General features: G+C 41.2%; 1 protein-coding gene and 1 long non-coding RNA gene across 4 annotated transcripts in view; one reads left to right on the top strand and one right to left on the bottom strand.

The window, feature by feature from the left end:
* Nucleotides 1–22825, bottom strand: part of ANO6 (anoctamin 6) — a 187741-nt gene that overhangs the window by 18407 nt on the left and 146509 nt on the right. For all 3 annotated transcript variants that reach the window (XM_078075914.1, XM_036080053.2, XM_036080054.2), the window contains 6 exons: nt 17749–17891; nt 15480–15557; nt 11008–11233; nt 9786–9955; nt 9261–9358; nt 2754–2884 (listed from right to left, as the gene is read on the bottom strand). In XM_078075914.1, coding sequence (XP_077932040.1) covers nt 2754–2884; nt 9261–9358; nt 9786–9955; nt 11008–11233; nt 15480–15557; nt 17749–17891 — 846 coding nt within the window. The remainder of the gene's footprint in view (nt 1–2753; nt 2885–9260; nt 9359–9785; nt 9956–11007; nt 11234–15479; nt 15558–17748; nt 17892–22825) is intronic.
* LOC144382361 (uncharacterized) lies at nt 4683–9858 on the top strand. The gene is made up of 3 exons (XR_013449158.1): nt 4683–4957; nt 8639–8736; nt 9457–9858. It is a non-coding gene; the product is annotated as an uncharacterized LOC144382361 (long non-coding RNA).

The raw sequence follows: 22825 nt of genomic DNA, 5'->3' as shown, positions 1-22825 counted from the left end.
GGTGCTTAGCTGGGGTTAGCACTGGAGAGACAGGAAAGGGGTGGGCATGAGAAGATGCTGAAGAAGTGCTGATATTAGTTACAGTAAATTAAATGGAGAAAATAATAGATGAGGGTCATTGTTTTACTAGGTCTTTTTAAAACTTAACTTGGAGATGGAGGACAGTGAGGTCAAGTTAGGAAGGGTCGAAGAGGCAGGGACAGAGAAAAACAGGGCCCGCTCCATCACTTTACTGCATTTAATTTGTGGCACCTGTCCCCTGGGAAGCCATCACTAAGTTCTCAAGAGACTGGTCATGCTGTGTCATGCTAGAAGCACAAAATGATATCTTATGGCTTCCAGATTTTAGTCTGACAGGCTCTCTCTCTATAACCTGTGTCTGAATTCTCAGAAGTTAGGAACATACACTTGGGGAGGCAATTTTGGTTAACACACCAGGGTTACTTTAATAATCTCCAAGGATGGTGGACATAAATAAAGTAGAAATTTCACTCAAAAATAAAACCCAAAAAAACATGCCATAAAGAACTTCACTGGGATGGTGGGGGCAATGTTAATGTAAACTCAACTAACAGCTGTATGTGTGTGTTGAAACTCCAAGCTTAGGTCACTTAAATATTTATGAGTATGAGGTCCAGACAGTGGTGCTCCAGCTGAGGGCTGAAAGATGCAAAGGTCCTGGTAGACACCTTGGGGGGAATCAGTCTAGCCAGGGGGACAGGAATGCACACAGCCAGATGCCATCAAGGCAGGAATTAAGCGCTGTTAATGCCTAGAGAAAAGAGCAGCAAATCTGTGTGAAAAGTTGAGGGTTACTGCTGAGGCTTGACAGGCGTTCCTCAGGTAGAGAAACAGGGAAGGGTGTTTCAGGCAGACGGGAACAGAGCTGGTGGCTGGGTACGAGGCTCTAGGGTTGTATGCCGGAAGATGGTTCCCTTCAGCAGGTAGGAGGCATAATTAAAACAGTAGATGGCGGTGTCATTCATGAATATGGGGGGAAAACCAGAAGGAGGGAGTTGTGGTGATGAGACCATCACTGGAGGCACTCTATATTTATTTTAGAGGAACAAAAATAATTCAAAAGGCACTTGGCAATTCTATCTCCCAAAAAGTAAAATAACAAAAAGTAGATTTCGCTCTGGTGTTGAATACAGATCAGAAACAGATTAATTTTTCTAATTCATTAGGTATTAGATAGTAAGAAAACAATGTAATAATCTAAAAAAATATCCGTCTGTAACAGTTGTTATTCCATCCTTTCTTGTAGGAGTTATTTTGTTGGTAATTATTTTAATGAGACTATGAAATTCTAAAAGTCATGCCAACTTCTCCCCAAAGCACAACCTTTTCCTATAACTTCTTCTCACAACACTATTTATTTGACTAGTCAACTACAGAAAAATAACTTTTTCCAAGGTATATTTTTGGTACTAAAATAACAAATGATATTCTGCCCCAGAATGTTGTTATTAATGCTGATAATAGCTCCAATAAGAAATATTTACAGTTATGACTCATTTTGGAATCAGAGGTAATTGTCTTGCAGTCCTTTTGAAAATAAACAGAATAAATAAATAAATAAATATAGCTTCTACATTATGTACTGAAGCTATACCCTTAATCGAACCTGGTCATGAAACATAACAAAAGCAAAAATGAAATTCAAATCAAACTCCAGGCTGCAAAGTGTTGTTGACTGAAGAAGCTACAAGATGAACCTTTCACTCACTGAAGGAAGCAGATGTGTTTCCATGTATAATGTATATTTTTAAAAGCAATTATTTTATATACAGAACGTGATTTAATGAAACCATCCTCTATCTGCAGACTTGTAAACAGGAACCACAAAGAGGTATCTTTGCAAACACAAAAACTCCTCTGCATAAAAGCAAGGCCTGTCAACCAAAATGTGTGTTTTCTATTCTCCTAAGCTTAAAAAAATTGTAATTCAGTGCCATGGTTAGCTGAAAGAGCACAGATACAAAACGAGTAAATAGTAAGCCTTCTATTAGATACAAGTGTGTCATGCATAATAGAAAAGACAGTGTTTCCTCTGGAAATGTTTTGAGAGGTGTCCATTTAAAGGCACCCAAGAGCTCAGAATCAAGTCCAACGGAAGAGAAACAGAGCCCAAGCAAATACTGCACAAACGGACAAAGGCATTCAAGAAAGAAGGGACCTGTCCTAAATCTTAATTCCAAACCAGCAAAATGTGAGTTCTAAATTCAAGCCAGTGATTAGCCATGAGGTCACTCAAGCAACCATGCAAAAATGATGGGCCAGGAGAAAGAGATACACTGTCAAAAGCAGGTGGGAGGTGTGAAAGGGGAAGCCTGTGATCTTTCCTGCCTCGAAACAGCATGCTCCTACAGGCTCTCGGTCCAGGCTGGATCAAATGACTCATTCAGAAGTGTATCTGCCAACAGCTGTGCCGGCGTGGACTCCAGCCCAAGCTGAATCACCTCTAATAATAGTTCTGAGTTCATTCTCAGACAGCCTGGGTAGAGTGCACTTAGAATGGTGAGGATGTGCCTCAGTGAATATTCCGTTTCATTGCTTAGTAATAAACCTTTAGCTCTGTACAACAACTGACAAAGATACACACAGTCACCTTATTTGAAAGCCTGACTGTGTCATTTTATCTAGTGGAGAAAAGCACATCTTTCTTCGTTTCAATATGCCAGGTAATTATTTGGGATCCAAAACATGTTCCAATATAATTTTTGTCACCTAAAACTTCACTAAGGACTTACTCATTTCAAGATATTCATAAAACAATCCCAGTTTGCCCATGAGCTGCAGGTGGTAGTCTTGTTCCCATCGCGGGGTTATTTTTTCTGTTCTGGAAACTGTGCGACATCGTCCAATTAGGTTCTTGACCCAGCTGCCAAAAAGATCAAACTATAAATTAGAATTTTATCAAATTATTTTGCAGATATCTCAAGCTAAACACACAATCTTCCCAAGAAATTAATTGCTTGTTTTCATGCTAAATTTCTCTTTATTTCTGCCTCCCTACCCAAATATTTTGAAAAACTGTTATTACCAGGTTTTTATTACTTAATACCAGGTTTTGTTAAAATTGTAACTGCTACCGTTTTTTCGCCCAGCTCCTTTTCATATGGCAGTTAGTTTTTAGAAATAGTTTCTCTCATTTGATTAACTTTAGTCTCCCCCCCCCCCGCCCCGCCCCATTGGGCTGCTATTATCCAAAATGGTCTTTCCAGTATGAAATCACCAGAGAAAATGAAATACAGACAGACATGGTATGTGAGCTGGTGATCATCCCGTGGAGAAAAATGAGGCAGAGCAAGGAATGGAGACTGTTTGCGTTTGTGGTAGGGGGAGTAGGGCGGTGGCAGGGAAGGGCTCAGGAGGAGTGACATTTGAACACAAATATGAAGGAGGCAGGGGAGAGAGTGACTACCGAGCCCCAGGGGCAGGAGCACCGCAGGAAGCCTGGTGTGGTCCCGGGCTAGAAGGAAACCACTCTGGTAGTTTTGAGCAGTGGGGAGCCTAAGAGAGACAGACCACTGTGAGGATTTGGGCATTTTTTACTCTGGGGGAAGCAGCAAGCCATTAAAGGTTTCTGAGAGAATGGGGAAATGGGGATATATTTTCATTTTAGATGAAACAGGTCCAAGACCCTATTTTAAGCTGAATAAGTCAAGAACCCGAGTAGTGAAAATGCCCAGCGCTCTGCTCTATCGGACACTGGCCCCACAGAATCATCTGTTGTCTCTTATGTTATTTTCTTTCTCAATGCCTCCCCACAAATGTGCCCCCTCTCCCCACCCCCACAGCCTTTTATGGCAATTTTTCCTGAAAAGAAATTGAAGTTGGCAGTGAAACGAAGTGTGCACCTGTAGTCTAAAGAACCGTTGTCCCCTCAGGCAACAGCTAGCTTGTGGTTTCCTTGTGGAACTCATCATAAGAGGCACAAGAGCAGCAAACAACTTCAAATACAAACATCTGGGCTAAGCTTCGGATGATTCAAGAACACGCTTGTACAGATTTTCAAATTCGGATAATGAGAAGCTTCACCCTCCCGTAAAGACAACTCCTGAGGCTGCAGACGCACACGCACGGGTGCCGCACACGCACCCCCGCCCGGAGAGAGGATGAATTACAAATAGCCTGTCATGCTAAGTGTCCTGCTGGTCTCTGTGGTAACTTTACTGACCACTCCCCAAGGTGCACGACGGGGAGACTGCTCTACAACAGAACATGCCCCTGGCTTCACAACCTTGCCCACTTCTTTCTCTTCTGTGACATTAGGGACACAGCAGGAGGCTGTGGGAAGTGGAGGGGACACGGCCTCAGACACCCCTGAATCTGAATCCACACTTCATTGCTTACACTCTGACTTGTGTCAAATTCAAATAAAATCAGGTGATAAAGCCTATACTGCCCAGGGTTTCTGTCAGGATTAAATGATTCAGAACAGATAAAGTATTTAGCACATTTTCTAACACAGCAAAACCCCCTTCACAGGATTTTCTTTTGACCAATGCAGACTAACTGGCTGAGGCTGATGGTAAACGCGGCCTCAGTGACTTGGAATCTTGGCTTGGGGACACCCAATGCTGTCTTGATGGGTGGATCTCACTTAGAATGATGCGGAATGCTTGTTGCTAGTGTTACTTCCTGTGCCCCAACCCAAAGCTCTGTAATCAGTCAAGTCTAAGGCAAGGCTGGAACTTGACGGGGGCCTTGTGACACAGGCGGCGTCATCCATCACCCTTCATGACAACCAAACATGAGACTTCCGGTTTCTACTGTTTTGTTTTGTTGCTCTGCCTCACACTTCCAGCCTCAGCCTCTGGACAGAATCCTCATGGCCCACAGAAGCATTCTTTTACTATCGGGGCTCCAAATCCATTACAATTTGGACTGAGGATGAAACTTCTGTCCCCGCAACCACTTGCATGACCAGCTCATCTAGCGCTTCCTTCTGGTACTGTATTGCCTTCCCTGGCCCGTAATAGGTCATATTAGAAGTCTTTCTGACTAGCTTTCTTTTCTGAGCTACAGACTCTGAGCCTCTTGTTCAGGCTTCCTGAGTTGAACCACTTATCTGTAGTAGGAAATCTTGGGCTGTCATCCATTCATCACTGTCCTCGGTCTTTTGGGTTTTCTAGTGGGATATGAATCTAGTGCAGAGATACCAATCTTGACTGCACATGAGAATCACCTAGAGAACTTTTTAAAAATTCAGATACCAGATACTCCTGGCCACGGTTGGAAGCTTCCTCCCTCTAGCAGGGGTTACAAAATAGTCTTCTTAGGAACTTACCATGCATACTAGCAATAACAGAAGAGTACTGTAAAAAGTTACCTTTCCCTAAGTCCTTATTATGTGTAAAGCATGGTATAAAACACTTTATACCTCATTTTCTCTTTGTTTCTTCATTATCATATGTAATCCACATGCTACAGATAATCACCATTTCTATTTAAGGATATTCCACAGTATTCTCACTTGCTAATTTTGAATACAAGCATCCTTCACTATCTGAATCTATTTTACTGTTCCTGAAAGTAAAGGGTCAGTGTGGATAGTGAGGGATAGCTGTATTTAGGGTTCTCTTATTGTATGTCTTTGGTTCATCCTCTAGCTAAATCAGGTCTTGAGAAGGGACATTTTCTCTAATAGTTCACTTTATTTTAAGTAGTGCATACCCATTGTGAAAAATACAGAAAACATATAATGGATTAAAATTACAGCCATCCATTATCTAAATACCAAAGAACAATGCTATTGGTACTTTGGATATTCAACTATAATTATGTTCCTTAACATTTTATCATAAAAACCTCCAGAGTGATTGGCTCCATGCAGCAATTGTATTAGCCTTTTGTCAAGCACAGAATAAAATTCCCGGGAATGCCTCAAATATCAAAATACTAAGTGAGGCTGGGATGGACAAAAGGCTCCGAGCTTGTTCTCTGGGTCCAACAAACAATTGTGTTACTTTGCTGATGTTATGTATTTGAAGCCTATGGCTCACTCATTCACTCGACTGGTGCTGGGGAGTGTCTGCTAAGTCCTAGGTACTGATTTACGGGAGGAGGGAAGGAGGATGGTACAGGAAGTCTGGAGCCTACAAAGAAGGGTGATAGGAAAAAAAAAAATCGTTATATATAGTGGGAGGAAAGACTTTTAAAAGATGGGTTTTTTTTATTTCAAAATTAAAGTTGTTTGGGTTTCTGGCTCCCCCAAAGGGAACCGGGGTCACAGTGCGAGAGGTGCTTCTTCATTCGCTCCAGGAATCGACACTGAGGATCTCAAGTGGGGTGGGGGTGGAAGGCGGCAAGCTTATGGTGACATTCATTTCCTTATGTTCCTTCTGACATATTTAAATGGTGTGAAAACAGCTACTGACTTACACGGCTTTTCTCTCCCCTCCTGTGTATTTTTGGGGTGGGGGCAGTTTTGGGAAGCAAGAGTAATTGCTCTTTCACTTTGTGTGGAAACAGTAAGAAGGAAAGTGGCGCCTGGGTGGCTCAGTTGGTTGGGCGACTGCCTTCGGCTCAGGTCATGATCCTGGAGTCCTGGGATCGAGTCCCACATCGGGCTCCCTGCTCAGCGGCGAGCCTGCTTCTCCCTCTGACCTTCTCCCCTCTCATGCTGTTTCTCTCTCTCTCGCTCTCTAATACATAAATAAATAAAATCTTTAAAAAAAAGAAGGAAAGTGGCACCTAGCACAATGAAGAGTGATGAGAAGAGCCCGAGTCACTCTCTAAAGTGGCTAAAATTTAGCATTCCCAGTTTTCAGACAAGGGAAGATAATTCAAAATGTACTGCCCCTAAGTATTTTAGGCCAGGGGTAGAAACAGCTAAACAAAAAGCTTAGCTTACTAAAATTTTGCAACAATGGCCTCACTTGAAGTGCAAGTATAAACAGACCATGGATACTATATACATCCTTTATTTTTAAATATTTCATGTGAACAAGTTTCATTTCATACGAATTTCTCAGTACCAGTTTAAGAAATATACGTCCCCCCCCACCAACAGCCACTATTTTTTTTAATCAGAAAATAGCTTACTGACAACCAATTAGTCATCAAAATTTAGTTTAAATAACTAGCCTACTTCCTTCAGAAAAACTAACTACTAGGCTAGTTAGTTTAATAACTAGCCTAATCTGAGTTAAGCCTTTCCTCTATTTGATATATTTATTTTCATATCCAGTATTTGTGCATGACCTACTTCTACTCATTTGGAAAAATCTGAATATGAACTCAGTGAAGGTAAGGGTTGTTTACTGCCTAGTAAGGCCCCAAAACATTAATTTTACAGCTAAGATCAGAATCCATTTTTTTATGAGGTGGGGAGAGGGGAGGAGAGAGCTGGTGGGGAAGAGGAGTGTCTGTTTAGAGGTAGACCCTGATAGTTTACATTGAAGGTGGAAGATAAAGCCTGGTGAAGAAACACGGAAGGGCACATGGAAACCTGGAGGTTTCTGCTCTACAAAGACAGGGGGGAAAAAAAGAGGTTAAATGCTCCGCAGAAAGAATGAACAGGAACCTGGTAACAGGGAAGAGAGAGGAGAAGTTAGGGGAAGGAGGAGAAAGAAAGAGAGGGGGGAAGACAGGCAGCAGAGTCTGGAGCCTACAACGATGGGTGATAGGAAAAAAAAATCCAGTTATATATAGTGGGAAGAAAGACTTTTAAAAGATGGGGGTTTTTTATTTCAAAATTAAAGTTGTTTGGGTTTCTGGCTCCATGTCCCAAATGTCAGTAAAGGCTGCTTGTGTGAGTGGTTTTGGAGGACACTGAGGAGAGGGGCCACAACCGGCATTTGGGTTGGCATAAGCAGAAAGTATAAATGTGGGAGGCAAGACAGAAGAGACATCAAAAGTTTTGTGAGAACAGAAACTCAGAGCCAGAAATTATCTTGACAAGGTATGTGGGGTAGTCAGAAAAATGGTCCCCCAACAGATATCCACGTCCCACTCCCCAGAACATATGTTACGTTACATGGTAAGGCAGAATTAAGGTTGCAAATCAGCTGACATTAAGATAGATTTTCCTGGATCATCCAGGTGGGCCCAGTGTAGTCACCAGGATCAATCAAAGGGGAAGGGAGAGGGAGGGAGAGAGCTAGGGGGATGGGCCTACAGAAGTCAGACAGAGCCACACCGCTGGCTTTGAGATGAGAAAAGAAGCCATAAACCAAGGAATGTGGACAGCTCCTAGAAGCTAGAAAAGGCAAAGAAACAGATTCATCTTAGAGGCTTCTGAAAGGGATATGGCCCCTGCCAACACCTTGACTTTAGCCCACTGAAACCTGTGTCAGACTTGTGACTTCTAGAACTGTAAGATATTGAATCTGTGTTGTTTTTTTTTTTTTTCCATTGTCTTCCCATTACCATTAGGTTGGTGGTAATCTGTTCGGCAGCAATAAAAAAGGAATATAATAAGCCCCCTGAAAATGTGCAGAAATTGAGATAGCACTGGACTATTCACTTTGATATAGGATAGGGCTTAAGTGAAGATTTAAAAGGACAGTGTGACCTTGGCTAACATGTGACGCTCTCATTTCTTAGGGAAAGAACAGGAAGTCAAAACATTTGTCGTTATTATTTTAGATGATTATCTCTTAAAACATTATGTAATCTTGTGCCTTAGGACCACAAGAGAACTCCTGTTGAAAGCACATGGACTTGGAGTCCTGGGATCTTGGATTTGAATCCCACAGTAGCCTCTTATGGCTAGTGAGAACATGGGTAAGTCATTTAACCACTTTAAGCCACAGAATCTTCATTTGTATAAGGGAGATAAAAATAAGGACTGTCTGAAAGATTAAATGAGAGAGATCTATCAAGCTCTTAATACAGTGACTGGCACATACTAGGAGCTCAACAAATTACTACTGTTGATTTTTAAAGCATACTATTAGGGAGGAGAAGTCATGAGAAGTTGGAGAAATACTTAGTTCACAGCCCCAACAAAGGTCATCTCTCCAAGGACTAGGATCAGTTTGCTACCAACAATGGGCTAATAGGCATAAACTGTAGCAGATGGGGATTTAAGTTAAATATAAATTTTTTTTCTTTGTAACATAATTATTTAACACTGGATATATTTACACCTTTGGTTGGACCATCTTGTCTGGCGACCTTTAATAAATAGAGTTTACTCTGTTTTAGAGGGGGGCATGCCGCTGTGTGAACATACAGGCACATGATCTGGATGGGTGGGCTGTTCTCTCCCCAGTCACAGCCCCAAGATCACACAACTTCATACTCACGGAAGTAACACCTCTTGTATGTTATTCCAGATTGCTTTGCCTCCCATGATTATCGTCAGCTGTGTTGTCAGTTCAAGGAGACAGCCACCTGGGTCACACTGGAATATTACAAAGAAAATCCCATTTAAATTCTAGATGGGTCTAACATGAAATTGAGTCATTAATTTTACTTTTTGCTGATATTTATTCTGTTGAGGTGAAGAGAATGTCAAGAATATACAGTGAAGAGGGGCGCCTGGATGGCTCAGTTGGTTAAGCGACTGCCTTCGGCTCAGGTCATGATCCCAGGGTCCTGGGATCGAGTCCCACATCGGGCTCCCTGCTCTGCGGGGAGCCTGCTTTTCCCTCTCCCACTCCCCCTGCTTGTGTTCCCTCTCTCACTGTGTCTCTCTATGTCAAATAAATAAATAAAATCTTTAAAAAAAAAAAAAAAAGAATATACAGTGAAGAAACTCTTCATTGGGCACCCAGGAGAAAACATGAAGCAGCTTAAATTGTCAAAAGAACCCAATTCTAAGTCCGTACCTCTTCATTTCTGTATTTTCCCAGCCAATAGACTGGGTCTCCCGGATAACCTACAAATTTGCCCTTAAAGAATGCGATGTAGAAGCATGAAGAATAGTAGTTGACAAACTGGAATAAGAACATCTTCATGGTCAGGCTGTTCTCATAATCAGTCTGGGTCCTTGGGAGTTCTGTAGTTAAATAAAGGTAAGATTTTAAAATTGTGAACAGCTTTGAGACCCTAATCAAAGACACTGATACATGAGTTAACATGTTTTTAAAAAAATACAATTCACACTGTTTCCGTTTAAGCTGTTTTGAATTCCTTAATATAGCTACTGTGTTAATTCCAAGTTTACACATTGTTATGAGTCCTCCTTCCCCCTTCCGCCAAGAATACAATATCCCATATGGCAAAAATATTCAAGGATTCCTTAAAATTTACGAGCCCAGTGTTATCAAATGGACAAGGCTGTGCTCTCTCAGGTCTAAGTGGACAAAAAAATTATTTTTCAACAGCCTGCTAAATGATACTCTCTTGTCTTCCTGAATTGCAACAAGGTAGGACTGTTGAAACAAACAAAACAAGGGAGAACTAGTTATAAGCATTTGGAGAAGACACAACAGGTCATCCTTCTAGTTTAGAATTTAAATCAGTCCGATCATTTTCAGAAGATGACCGCTGAGCAGACCATTCGGACAATGACCCAGGCATATGCAGCATGTGGGGAGTGCTTAACTCTGACCACTAAGCAGCTGCCTGGGATACAAGCCAGGGAGAGAGAAACATTTATTACAAAAGCGGGAGCTGATGAGAACAGAGCTATATTAATATGAACAGCATGGGGGGAAGCCACGCGACAATGTGATTACTTGTCCTCTCAGCAAAAGAGGAGCATATTTGCCACTGGAACCATGACCCTATTCCACTTATTTGCAATAAAGAGACTATTTACTTTCAACAATAGGGTACGTGATCTAACATAATTGAAAATATTATTCAGTGCTGATCTGTTTACACAGAGCTTGGACATTATAATGATTGTCTTTGCTTTGTCCCTTTTGCTAATGCAAAGCTGTAGATAATTCATGTCCCACACAGGTTGGATAAAATATGTTTACACTTGAAATTTTCTAAAATTTGTAACATACTGAAATTGAAATGCCTAAGAGAGACAGACTCTCTTTTTCACCAGGTTCTCAAAATGTCTTACAAATGACCTAAGCTATAATAGGACCTTACCAAAATTCGTAATCATGATGGCTACTTTTTCATATATGATGTTCAGAATCATGATGATGACAAAGCTGATGAGGGAAGCTGTGATAGACGTGGCTGTCTGTGGAGTCAGGTACTTCTGGATTGAGTCTGTCCCATTTAAGGTCTCGGGAAGTTTGGTAGAAAACACAATGAACACTGAGAGCCTGTAGACAATGATCCCAATAACGGAAGCAATGATCAATAGGATCTGGAAGCACAATAAACACAGCAATATGAGCTTCACGAGTAGTATTTTTACATTTCAAAATGCACCCCTCTGTGTGAATGGACAAGGTGCATGTGTGAAATGACAGGACTCACACAACTGCCATGAGACAGGTGGAAATTGGTCATGTTAAATTTCAAAAAGGGAAAGGAATGATGGAGGTCAGAAGAGAGTGTATCCACTGAGGGAAAATGTTAGCAATGGGAGAAACTGCATAGGGAGGGAAGAGTACATGGGAAGCCTGTACTTTCTGTGCAGTTTGGCTGCAAACCCCAACCTGCTCTAAAAAAGATTAAAAAAATAATAATAATAACGTATCTTCAGATGAGGAAAAAGCAGAATAGCAGAACCCGTGAAAACATCTTTCCTACAATTACGGCATTCTATAGGGTATGCATTAAAGTTTTTGCTTAGTTATCATCCATTAAGGGGACATGTTTCTTTCCAACAGAGAACCTAGCACTGGTTCAAGGGTCAGTAGAACCAGTAGGTGCTAGCTTCTGTCTTAGTCACCTGCACGAGGTGAGATTCTGAATGGGACCAGGGAGGCTGCAGACGTGCCCGGAGGGAATTTGGAGAGGACAGTAGTTATCGGCTGATGAAAGCTTCACACACTTTTCACCCTTAGATCTTAAGATCTGAAACGGGCAGTGATTCATACCTGCATGTGCACAAGATTCATTTCACTAATCTGTTGTATTTTTGCCAGCACAGACCCCATGTCAGTGAGGGGGTGGCGGAGGGGGGGGGTGCGTCTGAAGCCCAGTTTGTACGTAGGTGGTAGGATGTCACTTCCTCGCTAGGCAGGTTTTCCCCTGCCCCTGAGTAATGCACACCGAAGGGTACCCTTTTTAAACTGTTTTCCCTACATCTACTTTCTTGGACTTACTCCAAAGCATGCAGTCAATGTGCCCGACTGCTTGTGATGACTGCTACCAGAGAGAAAAGCTACTGAGAATGTGCATTTCAGGGCCAAGCAAATCATGTCGTGTTGTTTACAGCAACAGAGGGAGGCTGGTTTCCACCTGTGGGGAGATTTCAAGTGGGGCCCCGGAGCCAGGTTCCTGCATTGGAAGCCCAGCTCTGCCTCAAGCTGTAGGACCTTGTGCAAATTATTTAACCTTTGGGGCTTCAATTTCTTTGCCCATATAGCGAGGGATCCTATTGGGAAATAACTTACAGGATTGTTGGGAGGATTTAATGAGTTACTCCAGGTAAAAACACTTAGAACATTAAGCCCAGGCACATGAAAAGTACTATATAAATGGTAGCTGTGAATATGGTGACTGAAGTGTTAACAAGATGCTTTTCTTACTTTTAAAAAGCCATCAGTGTGTAGAGAAGGCATGATATTTCCTCTTCTAATTTCCCTCATTATCTCCTTCCCTTCACAGTTAGGGCTTAATACTTGTGAAAGGAATGACATGTTTGTGTGCATGAGTACATGTGAAAATTAGCCCAGGCAGAGAAAAATGTATTCGAGAAGGTATGTCCAGCCTTCCTCTCTGAGCACAACAAACATAGGCCATTTAAATCATACATATTTTTTAAAAAATCTCCATAATAATTTTTTAAATTACTAAGTAATTATAATAGTTGAGATTCTTTAAATGCTTACTCTTCACCTCAGCACACACATATTTTTAAAATCCTCAATCTCAGCCCTATGAGATAGGTAGTATAGTATTTTTTACAGCAGAAAAAAGAGCCACAGAGATTAAGACTTGGACCCAAATTAAGCAACTAGTAACTGAAAGAACTGAGGTACGCGGAGACTTCAGAGTCTACATGGCACTGTCTCCTCCATGGGTCAGGAATGATTTCTAACTCATTTCAGAGCTTTTACAAACTCAGTATGTTTCCATACTTCTTCAGGGCACTTGATAGGTTCAATATTTCTTCCCGGGAGGAAGATTTTCATTCTCAACTTCCTTATGAATCTTTTCTGATTATAACTTTAATATATGATCATAGAACATTTGAAATTACTCCATAGTGGACACTCGTTACTTTTGCTGCCTTGGATCTGTTCCCAGTCTTAGAAGAAGACCCAGATTTTGCTTTGGGGGAATAACCTCTCCTTCATTTTCAGTCCTATGGTTTGAGCTGGATTGTCCCCCTGCTCCCCCAGCTTTACAGGTATATCCTGATTGGTTTGAGACAAACAGGTATCTCATCCTCTTGGCCTCAGCAACTGATTCAAGGACTGACAAATAACTTACTAAGAGCCAGTGGGATGTGAGGAGAGATCTGCTAGTGTCTATGGGAAAGAGAAGCTTGCTCTGTCAACAGAGGAAGCTGCTAACAGAAACCTCTCTTGGCTTGCATGTGATGTGAGATCTGGAATCCTGCAGCCATTCTGAGACAAGGTAGTGCCTACAACCACCAAGCCAGGAGACCACTGGACACAGAATGAAGGCAGAACAAAACACACAGACCCTGGTGTCATCTGGGCTGCAGTTATCTATCCTTCATGGAAGTCATACCTCAGACCTGGGATTTTTAGTTACAGGAACCAATAAATGCTACCCACCCTCACTTTGTTGTTGTTGTTGTTTAAACCAACTGGAGATTTTCTATCACCTACAACTAAACGACTCCTAACTAATAAAAATAAAGAATAAAAAATAAAGAGAAAAATCTATGTACTATCTATATGTAGGCATAATTCCTTCAGAATTATGCACTGTTTGCATATTAAAGATGATGTTACATATTTTATCCTTTCCTTAAGCCTATCATAACCATAACATTTTTACATGTCATAAAATATTTTCATGAACATACTTTCTCATTGCTATACCATATTCTACTGTATGAAGGATTAGAAGTAGGATATTTTGGCTGAGATGTTTTTATATATAATAATGCATACAAATAAATAACAGAAATAAATGTATATATTTGTAATAAATATATATGACTAAATCTTTACTGACTTTTCTTACCATTTTGAAATACTTCCTTATTAAAGGTTCTTAAAAGCTGAATTAGTAGATTAAAGCACAAGAATATTTGTGACTCATGAAACTTACTACCAAACTGCTTTCTAAGAAGTCCAGGGCAGCTTAAAATTCTCAAAGCCTAGGTAGGAGAGTAGCTGATCACTGCACTTCATCCTCACAAACACTAAGCCTTCTCACTTGAGAGGTGAAACATTGTATCTCATTTAAATGGGCGCTGATTTAATTAGTATTGAGCTCTGACATTTGCCAGGGTATTTTTTCTTTTGTGAAAGGGTGTTCTATTCTCTGCCTCCTTAGCTCTTGAGATCTTTGGTGTTACCTTACAAGTGATCTGGACTTCTTATGTATTGAAGGTATTAACCCTTTGCCCTTGTTGTTAACAAAAATATCTTCTGTTTTGTTTAAGCTTAGAATGCTACTGATGTGTAGAAATCTTTAAAGATTTTCCTCTGAAACTTCTTCCACTGCTGTTATGTTTAGAAGGTTTTTTTTTTTTTTAATCTAGAGACTGCATATTCATCAATATTTATTTCTGGTTTGTGGTGTTACCTTTTGAATATTTCTAGAATTATAGTATGTATTCAAAGTATGGTTTTAATTTTTATTAAAACCATACTTTGGTTTTAATAAAAACTAAACAAGTTTAACTTGTTGTTTAACTTGGCTAACAAGTGTTCCACTGCCATTTATTAAATAATCCCACTGAGTTATAATGCCTCCCTTCTCATATATTAAATTATTATTGATATGAGGGCCCATATCTGGCCTTTACATCCTCTTTTCTAATTTGGCTATTCTTGAGCCAATAAAACTCTCAATATATTACTAATGATTATATTACTAACATGACTTTATTAATAATAAAACCCAAAATTAATTTTATAAGTCCTGCCATTTTAGAAATATTATCTTTTTATCTACAATCATTTGTTTCAGTCTTCTTTTATATCTTTCAGTAGTTTTTATGTTTTCTTTGATAGTTCCTATTATTTTTTAAGGCTATTCCTAGACGTTGTATTTTAGTTGCCTCCCATTTGGTTTCTTCACCAGAAACTGGAAAATCCGGACCCACTCATCTGATTTAAACAGATGAGGTGAAAGGAACTGGAAGAGCCACCGTGAGTGGATAGATACTGAGAGCCGCTCCATGTGGTGGCCGAGTGGTTCTCTGGAAACAATCCTATGAGACCCAGAGTTTCCAGCTTGCCTTGAGTTTCCTGGATATTTACAATTAGATATTAAAAAGTCTGTGACAGACTTACCCAGAATAAGACAGCACTTGCACAGAGGGTTATACGGACACATTTTCCCCAGGTAGTGAAGGGAACACGCTCTTGTTCCTTTAAAAAAAAAAAAAAAAAAAAAAGTTTGGTCAATCAAAGGAGTACTCTGGTGAAATGATTTTTTTTCTCCTGATTGGTCTCTAAATCCTAGGCTTAATTTTTTTAAAAATTAGTTTTCAAACATAGCCCCCTTCCTCATAACTGCATTTTTTTTTTTTTTGGTTAATTTTAAACATACGCACAACAAGGCATCTGCAGTGCTCATTTTAACGTCTTCTGAAAATGCAAGCATGAATAATGAACTGTTTATCTGCCATGACCTTAGCTCAGGAGCCTGGTATCTGACAATGCTAAGCTGTAGAGCTACATTCCTGAGCTTGTCTGAGATGTTCGACATGGCAGCAAGGACGGCGTGGAGCCCATAGAGGACAGGAAGTTCCACGGGTGTCTGCAAATACTAGGTATCCACTATGTGTTTCTTGGTTGAGCTTTATATATTAATTTGGTATAGCTATGAATTTTTAGAGTTTCCATGGCCCATAAGAATATATTTAAGTTTTAAGAGAAGAGATCAATACTTCTCAAGATTTACCTGGATTATACGAGCAACCGTAGCATAGTAATAGTTATAAACACCTACACATTTACTCTATGCCAGGTACTATTCTAAGTAGGTTCTACACATTAACTCAATTAACCCTTTACACAACCGTGTGAGGAAGCAACTCTATTGTTCCCATTTTTATAGTTGAGGAAACGATGGCATACAGAAGTTAAATCATTTGTTGAAGATTATTCAGCTAGTAAGTTGCTGTGTTTGGATTTGCAGGCAGTCTCATTCCCAACACTTCATTACCACACTATAGGCTCTCTAAACCAATGGAGGATGCATTAGCAACAAAAGGAAAATGACCCTTCATCTTCAATTTTTTAACAAGCAATGTTTCAAAGGAATTTTAACTTATTGGCAATTTTAAGTTACTAAATTGTCTTTTCTTCAGTACTTTTTCTATGTTGCCAATATTATAAGCTTTATTTTTCAGTATTTAAAAGTTGTTTTCAACATCTAATTTTATCTAAGTTTCTGCTTTCATTTCTGGATGTATAGTCTTTCAACACATGGTTTGACTTCATCATCTCCCATAGTAAACAGTGAGAGCGATTCATAATGGGAATTATTTGAAGCTTGTCACATTGTAAAAGACAAATGTCACCTCCTGTTGATAACTGAACCTCATTTTTTTCCATTTATAAAATGAGGAGGTTGCACTGCTCCCTCCAGTCCCTTTTAGTGTTGGCATTCTATGAATCTGTGATTCAATTTATACAATCTATACTTTGGGACATTTTTCCGATGCTCTTGGTAAAAGCATTTTCTTTCCAAGAATTATTCGTATTCAGAATTGACTGTCCTTATGCTGATGACTGCAAGTACAATCAGCTCTAAATTTTCTGTGTTGATGGAAAGGAGCAATAATGCAGATGATTCAAAAATTATCTTTCACTGGCTTTGGAATATATATACATAAGAAAGAGAGAGAGAAATAGTTTTATTTTTTTATTTTTGTAGCAGCAGTAGCAGAAGCAAATTTACCTTTCCAATTATATAAAATGCCTCGCACAGCCCTAAACATAGTTGAATTTCGTTTCCCTTCTTCCTGTACCCTTTCTCCAACTTTTGGATAACAGCTGCACAATCTTGTGTGCATCCCAACCAGAAGGTGGGGCAGTCACCGAGGCTTAGAGCAACACAAAGGGCAGCTCCTCTAGGATGAAAAAGGGGTTGGAATAATGTGAGGCATGTGAAAATTTGAGGATCAACTATAAAATCCAATGTGTCCTTCTTATACAACTATGTCATAGAGTCTAATTTTTCTATTTTGCATTTTTTATCAATATGAAAGAAAGGACACAGACCAATGCATCTTTTCTTCTACATTTTATGTTGGAGTCTAATTTTTTTTCCCGATTTTACTTTATTATGAAAGAAGGCGTCACATTTATCTCCTATGTCCACCGTTCTAAGCAATACTTCTTCACCTTGGCTGCATATTAGAATCACCAGAGAAGCTTTACAAAATCCCTGTGCCCAGGATATACCCCAGGCCACGAAGGACCACCAGAGTATATAGTGATGGGACCCGGGCATCAAGACTTTCCAAGGTCCCCAGGTGATTACAATGTGCCACCAGGGTTGAGAACCACTGTATAAACAGACTAAATTGCATCTACATAACATTCTCTTTACCTGAGTAATCTCATTGATCACCACGTGAGTACACTGTGCCTCATATTCTGGCCGGGGTTGCTCTTCCTGCTGTAGCTCAACAGTGTCCCATTCGTACTCAAGTTCCGCCTGGCGCCGCTTCCAAAACTCCAAAAACAAGGTGACTAACAGAGAACAGAAGCATGTAGGTCATCACTGATGACTGATGTTTCAGAAATCTGCACCAAGTTATTAATTGCTCTAATTACCCAAACACTTCTATACAGTCAGTAAAGTCTAACATACAGGTGATACTAACGTTTAAAAGAAGTTAACTTTCTTTTTACGATTTTATTTATTTATTTTGACAGAGAGATAGAAAGAGAGCACAAGTAGGCAGAGAGGCAGGCAGAGGGAGGGGGAGAAGCAGGCTCCCCGCGGAGCAGGGAGCCCGACGTGGGGCTCGATCCCAAGACCCTGGGATCATGACCTGAGCCGAAGGCAGACGCTCAACCGACTGAGCCACCCAGGTGCCCCGAGAGAAGTTAATTTTTTTAAAGATGACGTTGATAATTTATTCAACTTGTGAAAACAGACTACAGCCATGGGAAAGGTAATAACATGATGGGCAGAAGGCATGTGTGTGTGTCTAATGCTAAGGCGTCTGCTACCAGCACTTTATTGCCAACTAAGACAGACAGGTAACTACCATAATTCAAAAACAGTTTATGGTCCATCCATCTTTCAGCCTGTTCATCCCTACATCCACTGCCCCCTCTTTCCTAAGGGCCTGGGGGGGGGCACCTTAGTAGTCCCCAAATCTCTACTTACCACCACCCAAGCCACCCTAAATTAATATTCTTAAACATGGAAAACTGATACTTTTTTCAACCTTGTGTGAAGTATCAATAAAATAATTTTTAGAACTCTTTACTATATTTCAAAGCTTGGAACTTAAAATACTAAACAGAAACAATATTAAATGTTGTTTGAAAATGTAGTTTCAGGGTAAATCCCTTAGACCCTCTTTTGATCAGACTGGTACCCCTGTGCCATTCCCATACAGAAATTCTGGATTTATTACTATTCCACACACAAGTATTTTTATGTGCCAAAAAAGACACAGGCCCTGCTTCAAGGAGCTCCTAGGTGTGCAGAAATTACTGTGACGTGATAGTTACAGTAGACTAGTGAGGGTTATGATCAACGTAAGCACAGCTGGCTCTGGGCGTGGAGCCAGAACACGTGACCAACGTGTGGCCGAGGTTCTCTCAGAGGAGGGGACCACTGCAGATGATTGAGTTAGAGTTGATCAGGTGAAGGTGGGACATTAAGGCCACCTCCCCTGAGGGAGCTGCACATGCAAAGGCAAGGAAGCCAGAGAATCAGAGTACTTTCTAGAAACGGCAAATATCTGGAAGTGAGTGCACACTGCCACGAGGAGCACGGGGAAGCCAGTGGAGAGATGACAGGGGCACATCACGAAGGACCCTATGCCTTAAGTTACCCTTTTGTAACTTCAAGGTAGAGGGGACACTGCAGGGGTTCTAGAGAGACTAGAGGCAGGGAGACCTGCTGGCAGGTACATGATGAGGCCTGCTTAGGTGGGGAGGAGATAGAAGACAGCATGTTTGGCAGGTAGGTTAGATGCAGGTGTGTAAAGGGGAGGAAGAGGTCTAGGATGCCAACCGGGTTTCCGGCTTGTGATGCCCTAAATTCTAGGGTCATTATCCATAATAAAAAGGGCAGTAAGAGGAGTGAAGCCAACAGGTTTGGTTCTATCAGGTGCCTCTGGGCCACAGGAAAGACACCCAGTAGGTAGGTAAACATCTAGAACTCGGGAGAAAGATCTAGGCTGAGCCGGAAACTTTTTAAAGCAGTAACTGAGGCCATGAGTGGATGAGATCACTAAATGAGGTGGAGAGGGGTAGCTCTCACCATGAACATGCACATGAACAGCACTTGGGAGCTTTAAAAAAACAAAACAAAACACTGAGCCCAGGCACCACCCCTGAGTTTCTGACTTTACTGGACTAGAATGAGGCATGAGCACTGTGTTTTGTTTCTGCTTAAAAGGTCTACATCAGTCAGAGCTGAGAACTGTGGGAGGAGACAGCAGAGAGAGGCCGGCCCAACGTCCTGCAGCCCACCCGCCCATGGGTGGCCTGAAAGGCAGGAGGAAATCCTGGGATATGGCCGTGAGTGGCAGGAACTCCGCGGTCCCCAACGGTGAAGGCAGCTGAAATGGGTAAAGCACTTGCTTCCAGCAGTGTTTGTTTTGCGTTTACTAATTTTCCAGGAGTGATGAGTCAGAATAGAAATAAGCTGGATGCTGGAATCGAGGTCAAATCCTGGTTCCGACGATTATTATATGCGTGACTACTGGTCAACATGTTCCAACTTTCTGAACCCCCCCATTTCCCATTCTGTGAAATGGGGGCAGTAGGACCTACCTCACAGGGCTGTTGCGAGCTTAATGACATCATCTATGTAAAAGCCCTCCCCCCAACTTGGCGGCAACTGCTATTACTCTCCTCATTTTAGACACAGAGAGAGAGAGGCACGGAAAGGTTAAGATACCTGCCCGAGGTGACAGTGTTGGAGGCCAGGCATTCTTGGCTCCAGAGCCCAAGCTGTGCTTACTCACTATGTGGTACTTCCTCAAGCTGCCTACCGCCAGGCGGTAATGGGGTATTGGAAGGTGAAGTCTACAAAACCTTTGGGTATTACTTTGCAGAGTCCAGGGAATACACTGGTCATGTATTATAACCACCCACGGTGTTAGAGTGATCCTGGATGACATCACTGCTGATTCACATTGCTCTGTGTCCCCCACTGAGGGCACCAGGACCTCGGGTGACTGTGTGCCATGTCAGACAGGAATTTCCTGCTCTGTGTCTTTTGATCTTTCTCCCTCTGGTGGGGAGCACTGTACTTATGTTCTCTGGCAAACCACACACCATGAGGCTCGTGTTGATTACAGAGACACAATTAGGACTCTTACATCAACATGTAATGAGAGAAGAGGGAAAGTTGCCTAGGACCTTGGGAATCAAGAACAGTTTGTCCTCTCAATCAATAGTATCATGACATCTACTGGAGGGATGCACCACATGAAGAAGACAGCCACAGACAGCACTGGTGGTTACATCCAGCACCGTCCAAGGACAAGGGGCACACACTAGCACATGGTAGTGTTCCAGTTGCTATAAGTTTGCTGCTGGAGAGGTGGGCCATTTTATTGGGCCTTGAAACTATTCAGACGTCTTTATTCACAAAGCTGAGTAAGGCAGATGAATTTGCTCAGCCTTTATTCCGACTTCCCAACTAAAAGACTAGGTTGAAAAAAAAAACATACATTTTTTTTTCAGACTCTCTTGCAGCTCGGGTTCCTGGTGTGATTTTATAAAATGCCCATCAGGTGCATGTGTGTCACTTAAATCAGAAACTGAGTTGAGTGGAGGCAGAGGCGGTTGCAGGAGCTGCATTACTTTGCTGATGTGGATACAGCAGCAGTATGGTTCTGGAACTAATTGGCAACAGCTGTTTCCTGATCTCCAAGTGTAGTTGGTTAGGGTACTGCCTTCCTGATTCCCCAGCTCCCCATAAACCAAGTGTCTGGTGTTTTTCTGGAAATCACTAGGCCCAGCCCAGAACTCAAAGGTGAAAATTAAAAATGCAGCCGAGAGCCTGGAGCCAGGGAGAATCCAGTAAGTAGGTACAAGGTAACAAGCAGTAAGGAGAAGTGGATGTCAAGAACTGGCACTTTAGCCTTGGGCTGGTGTTTAGGACTTGAGGCAGTATGAATGCGTGGGCTGGCTGGGCCTAAAAGGGTGGGCATTATTCAGGTAAGTACATGATTTGTACTACATTTATTACAAAAGGTTTTTGACCCTCAACTTTTATAATTCCTAGGGAGCAGAAACATAGTAAAAATACTCTGATCGATCTGAGCACACAGGAGATGCTACAGGAATATGAATAGTGGTGACATAAAAGACTTCACATGGTCCTCCTGCCTCTTTGGTTCTGCAATTTCTGATTTTCTGTAACAAGGTTCAGAGCAGTGGTTCTCATAAGGCAGATGTAGCAGGAAAGGCAATATGAGACACTTAAAATAAAGACTTCGTCATACGTACATATCCTTAAAGATACACATATGATGCCACAGGCAATGTTGAAATGTTTTCTGCATTCTAAAATCTGATGACATAAAATCAGCTCAATATGCTTAAGTCAGTTCTATAAACATGGTATAGTTAATGATCACAGAAAGCTAGGTTAGCTAGGAAATGGGAGGTTTGTCTTTCCAGTGCTAAAGTTAATTTATATTTTTGTTTTATTTAAAATGTATTTAGGGTGCCTGGGTGGTGTCTGACTCTTGATTTCAGCTCAGGTCATGACGTCAGGGTCATGGGATTGAGCCCTGCATCGGGTTCCCCGCACACTGCAGAATCTGCTTGTCCTTCTCCCTCTGCTCCTCCCCCTGCTCATGCTCTTTCTCTATCTCTAAAGTGAATAAATAAAATCTTTAAAAAAATGTATTTCTAAATTAGGGCTGTTAACATCCATTAGTATATGGAGTTCAACAGATGTGTTAGAATTTTTTACATTACAAATCAGGGCTGAGACAAAGGTTAGGATAATAAGTAAAAGTGAGCACCACCCATGTGTTCAGTACCTGTGCTCTTACTGGCGGGGATGGGGGGGATGACACAGTTTACAACAGAGGAGTACAGAGGATTTTAATCCAAAAATTTGATCTTTATTTTTCTATGTGTCAAATATTAGCTAGTTTTGGTCTCTAGCCAGAACATAGCTAAATGTCTGAAGGACAGTAACTTTGTAGATAAGTTTGGCCATCTTAAAGTTCGCTTTATCCAGGAGTGGCAACTAATCTCTAAAAAGTATCCAGAACAGTTGGATCATCTGTTCTGTGATCTGGTGACTTCTAATAGGCACAACCACTGCAGAAGAGAAACATCTCAAGGACATGTAAAAAGCACTGTGAGCTGCATGAGTTCATGTGCTGTCTTCTCAAGAATGAGAGACTTGAGTCACTTTCTTCCCCCATCTATAACCTGAGCTCTATTTCCCCCTTAACTTACACAGTAAAATT

Source organism: Halichoerus grypus, chromosome 6 (genome assembly GCF_964656455.1).
Source record: "Halichoerus grypus chromosome 6, mHalGry1.hap1.1, whole genome shotgun sequence".
NCBI classification, from domain to species: domain Eukaryota; kingdom Metazoa; phylum Chordata; class Mammalia; order Carnivora; family Phocidae; genus Halichoerus; species Halichoerus grypus.
Note: the sequence above shows the minus strand (reverse complement) of the source record. Positions and strands in the feature narration are given on the sequence as shown.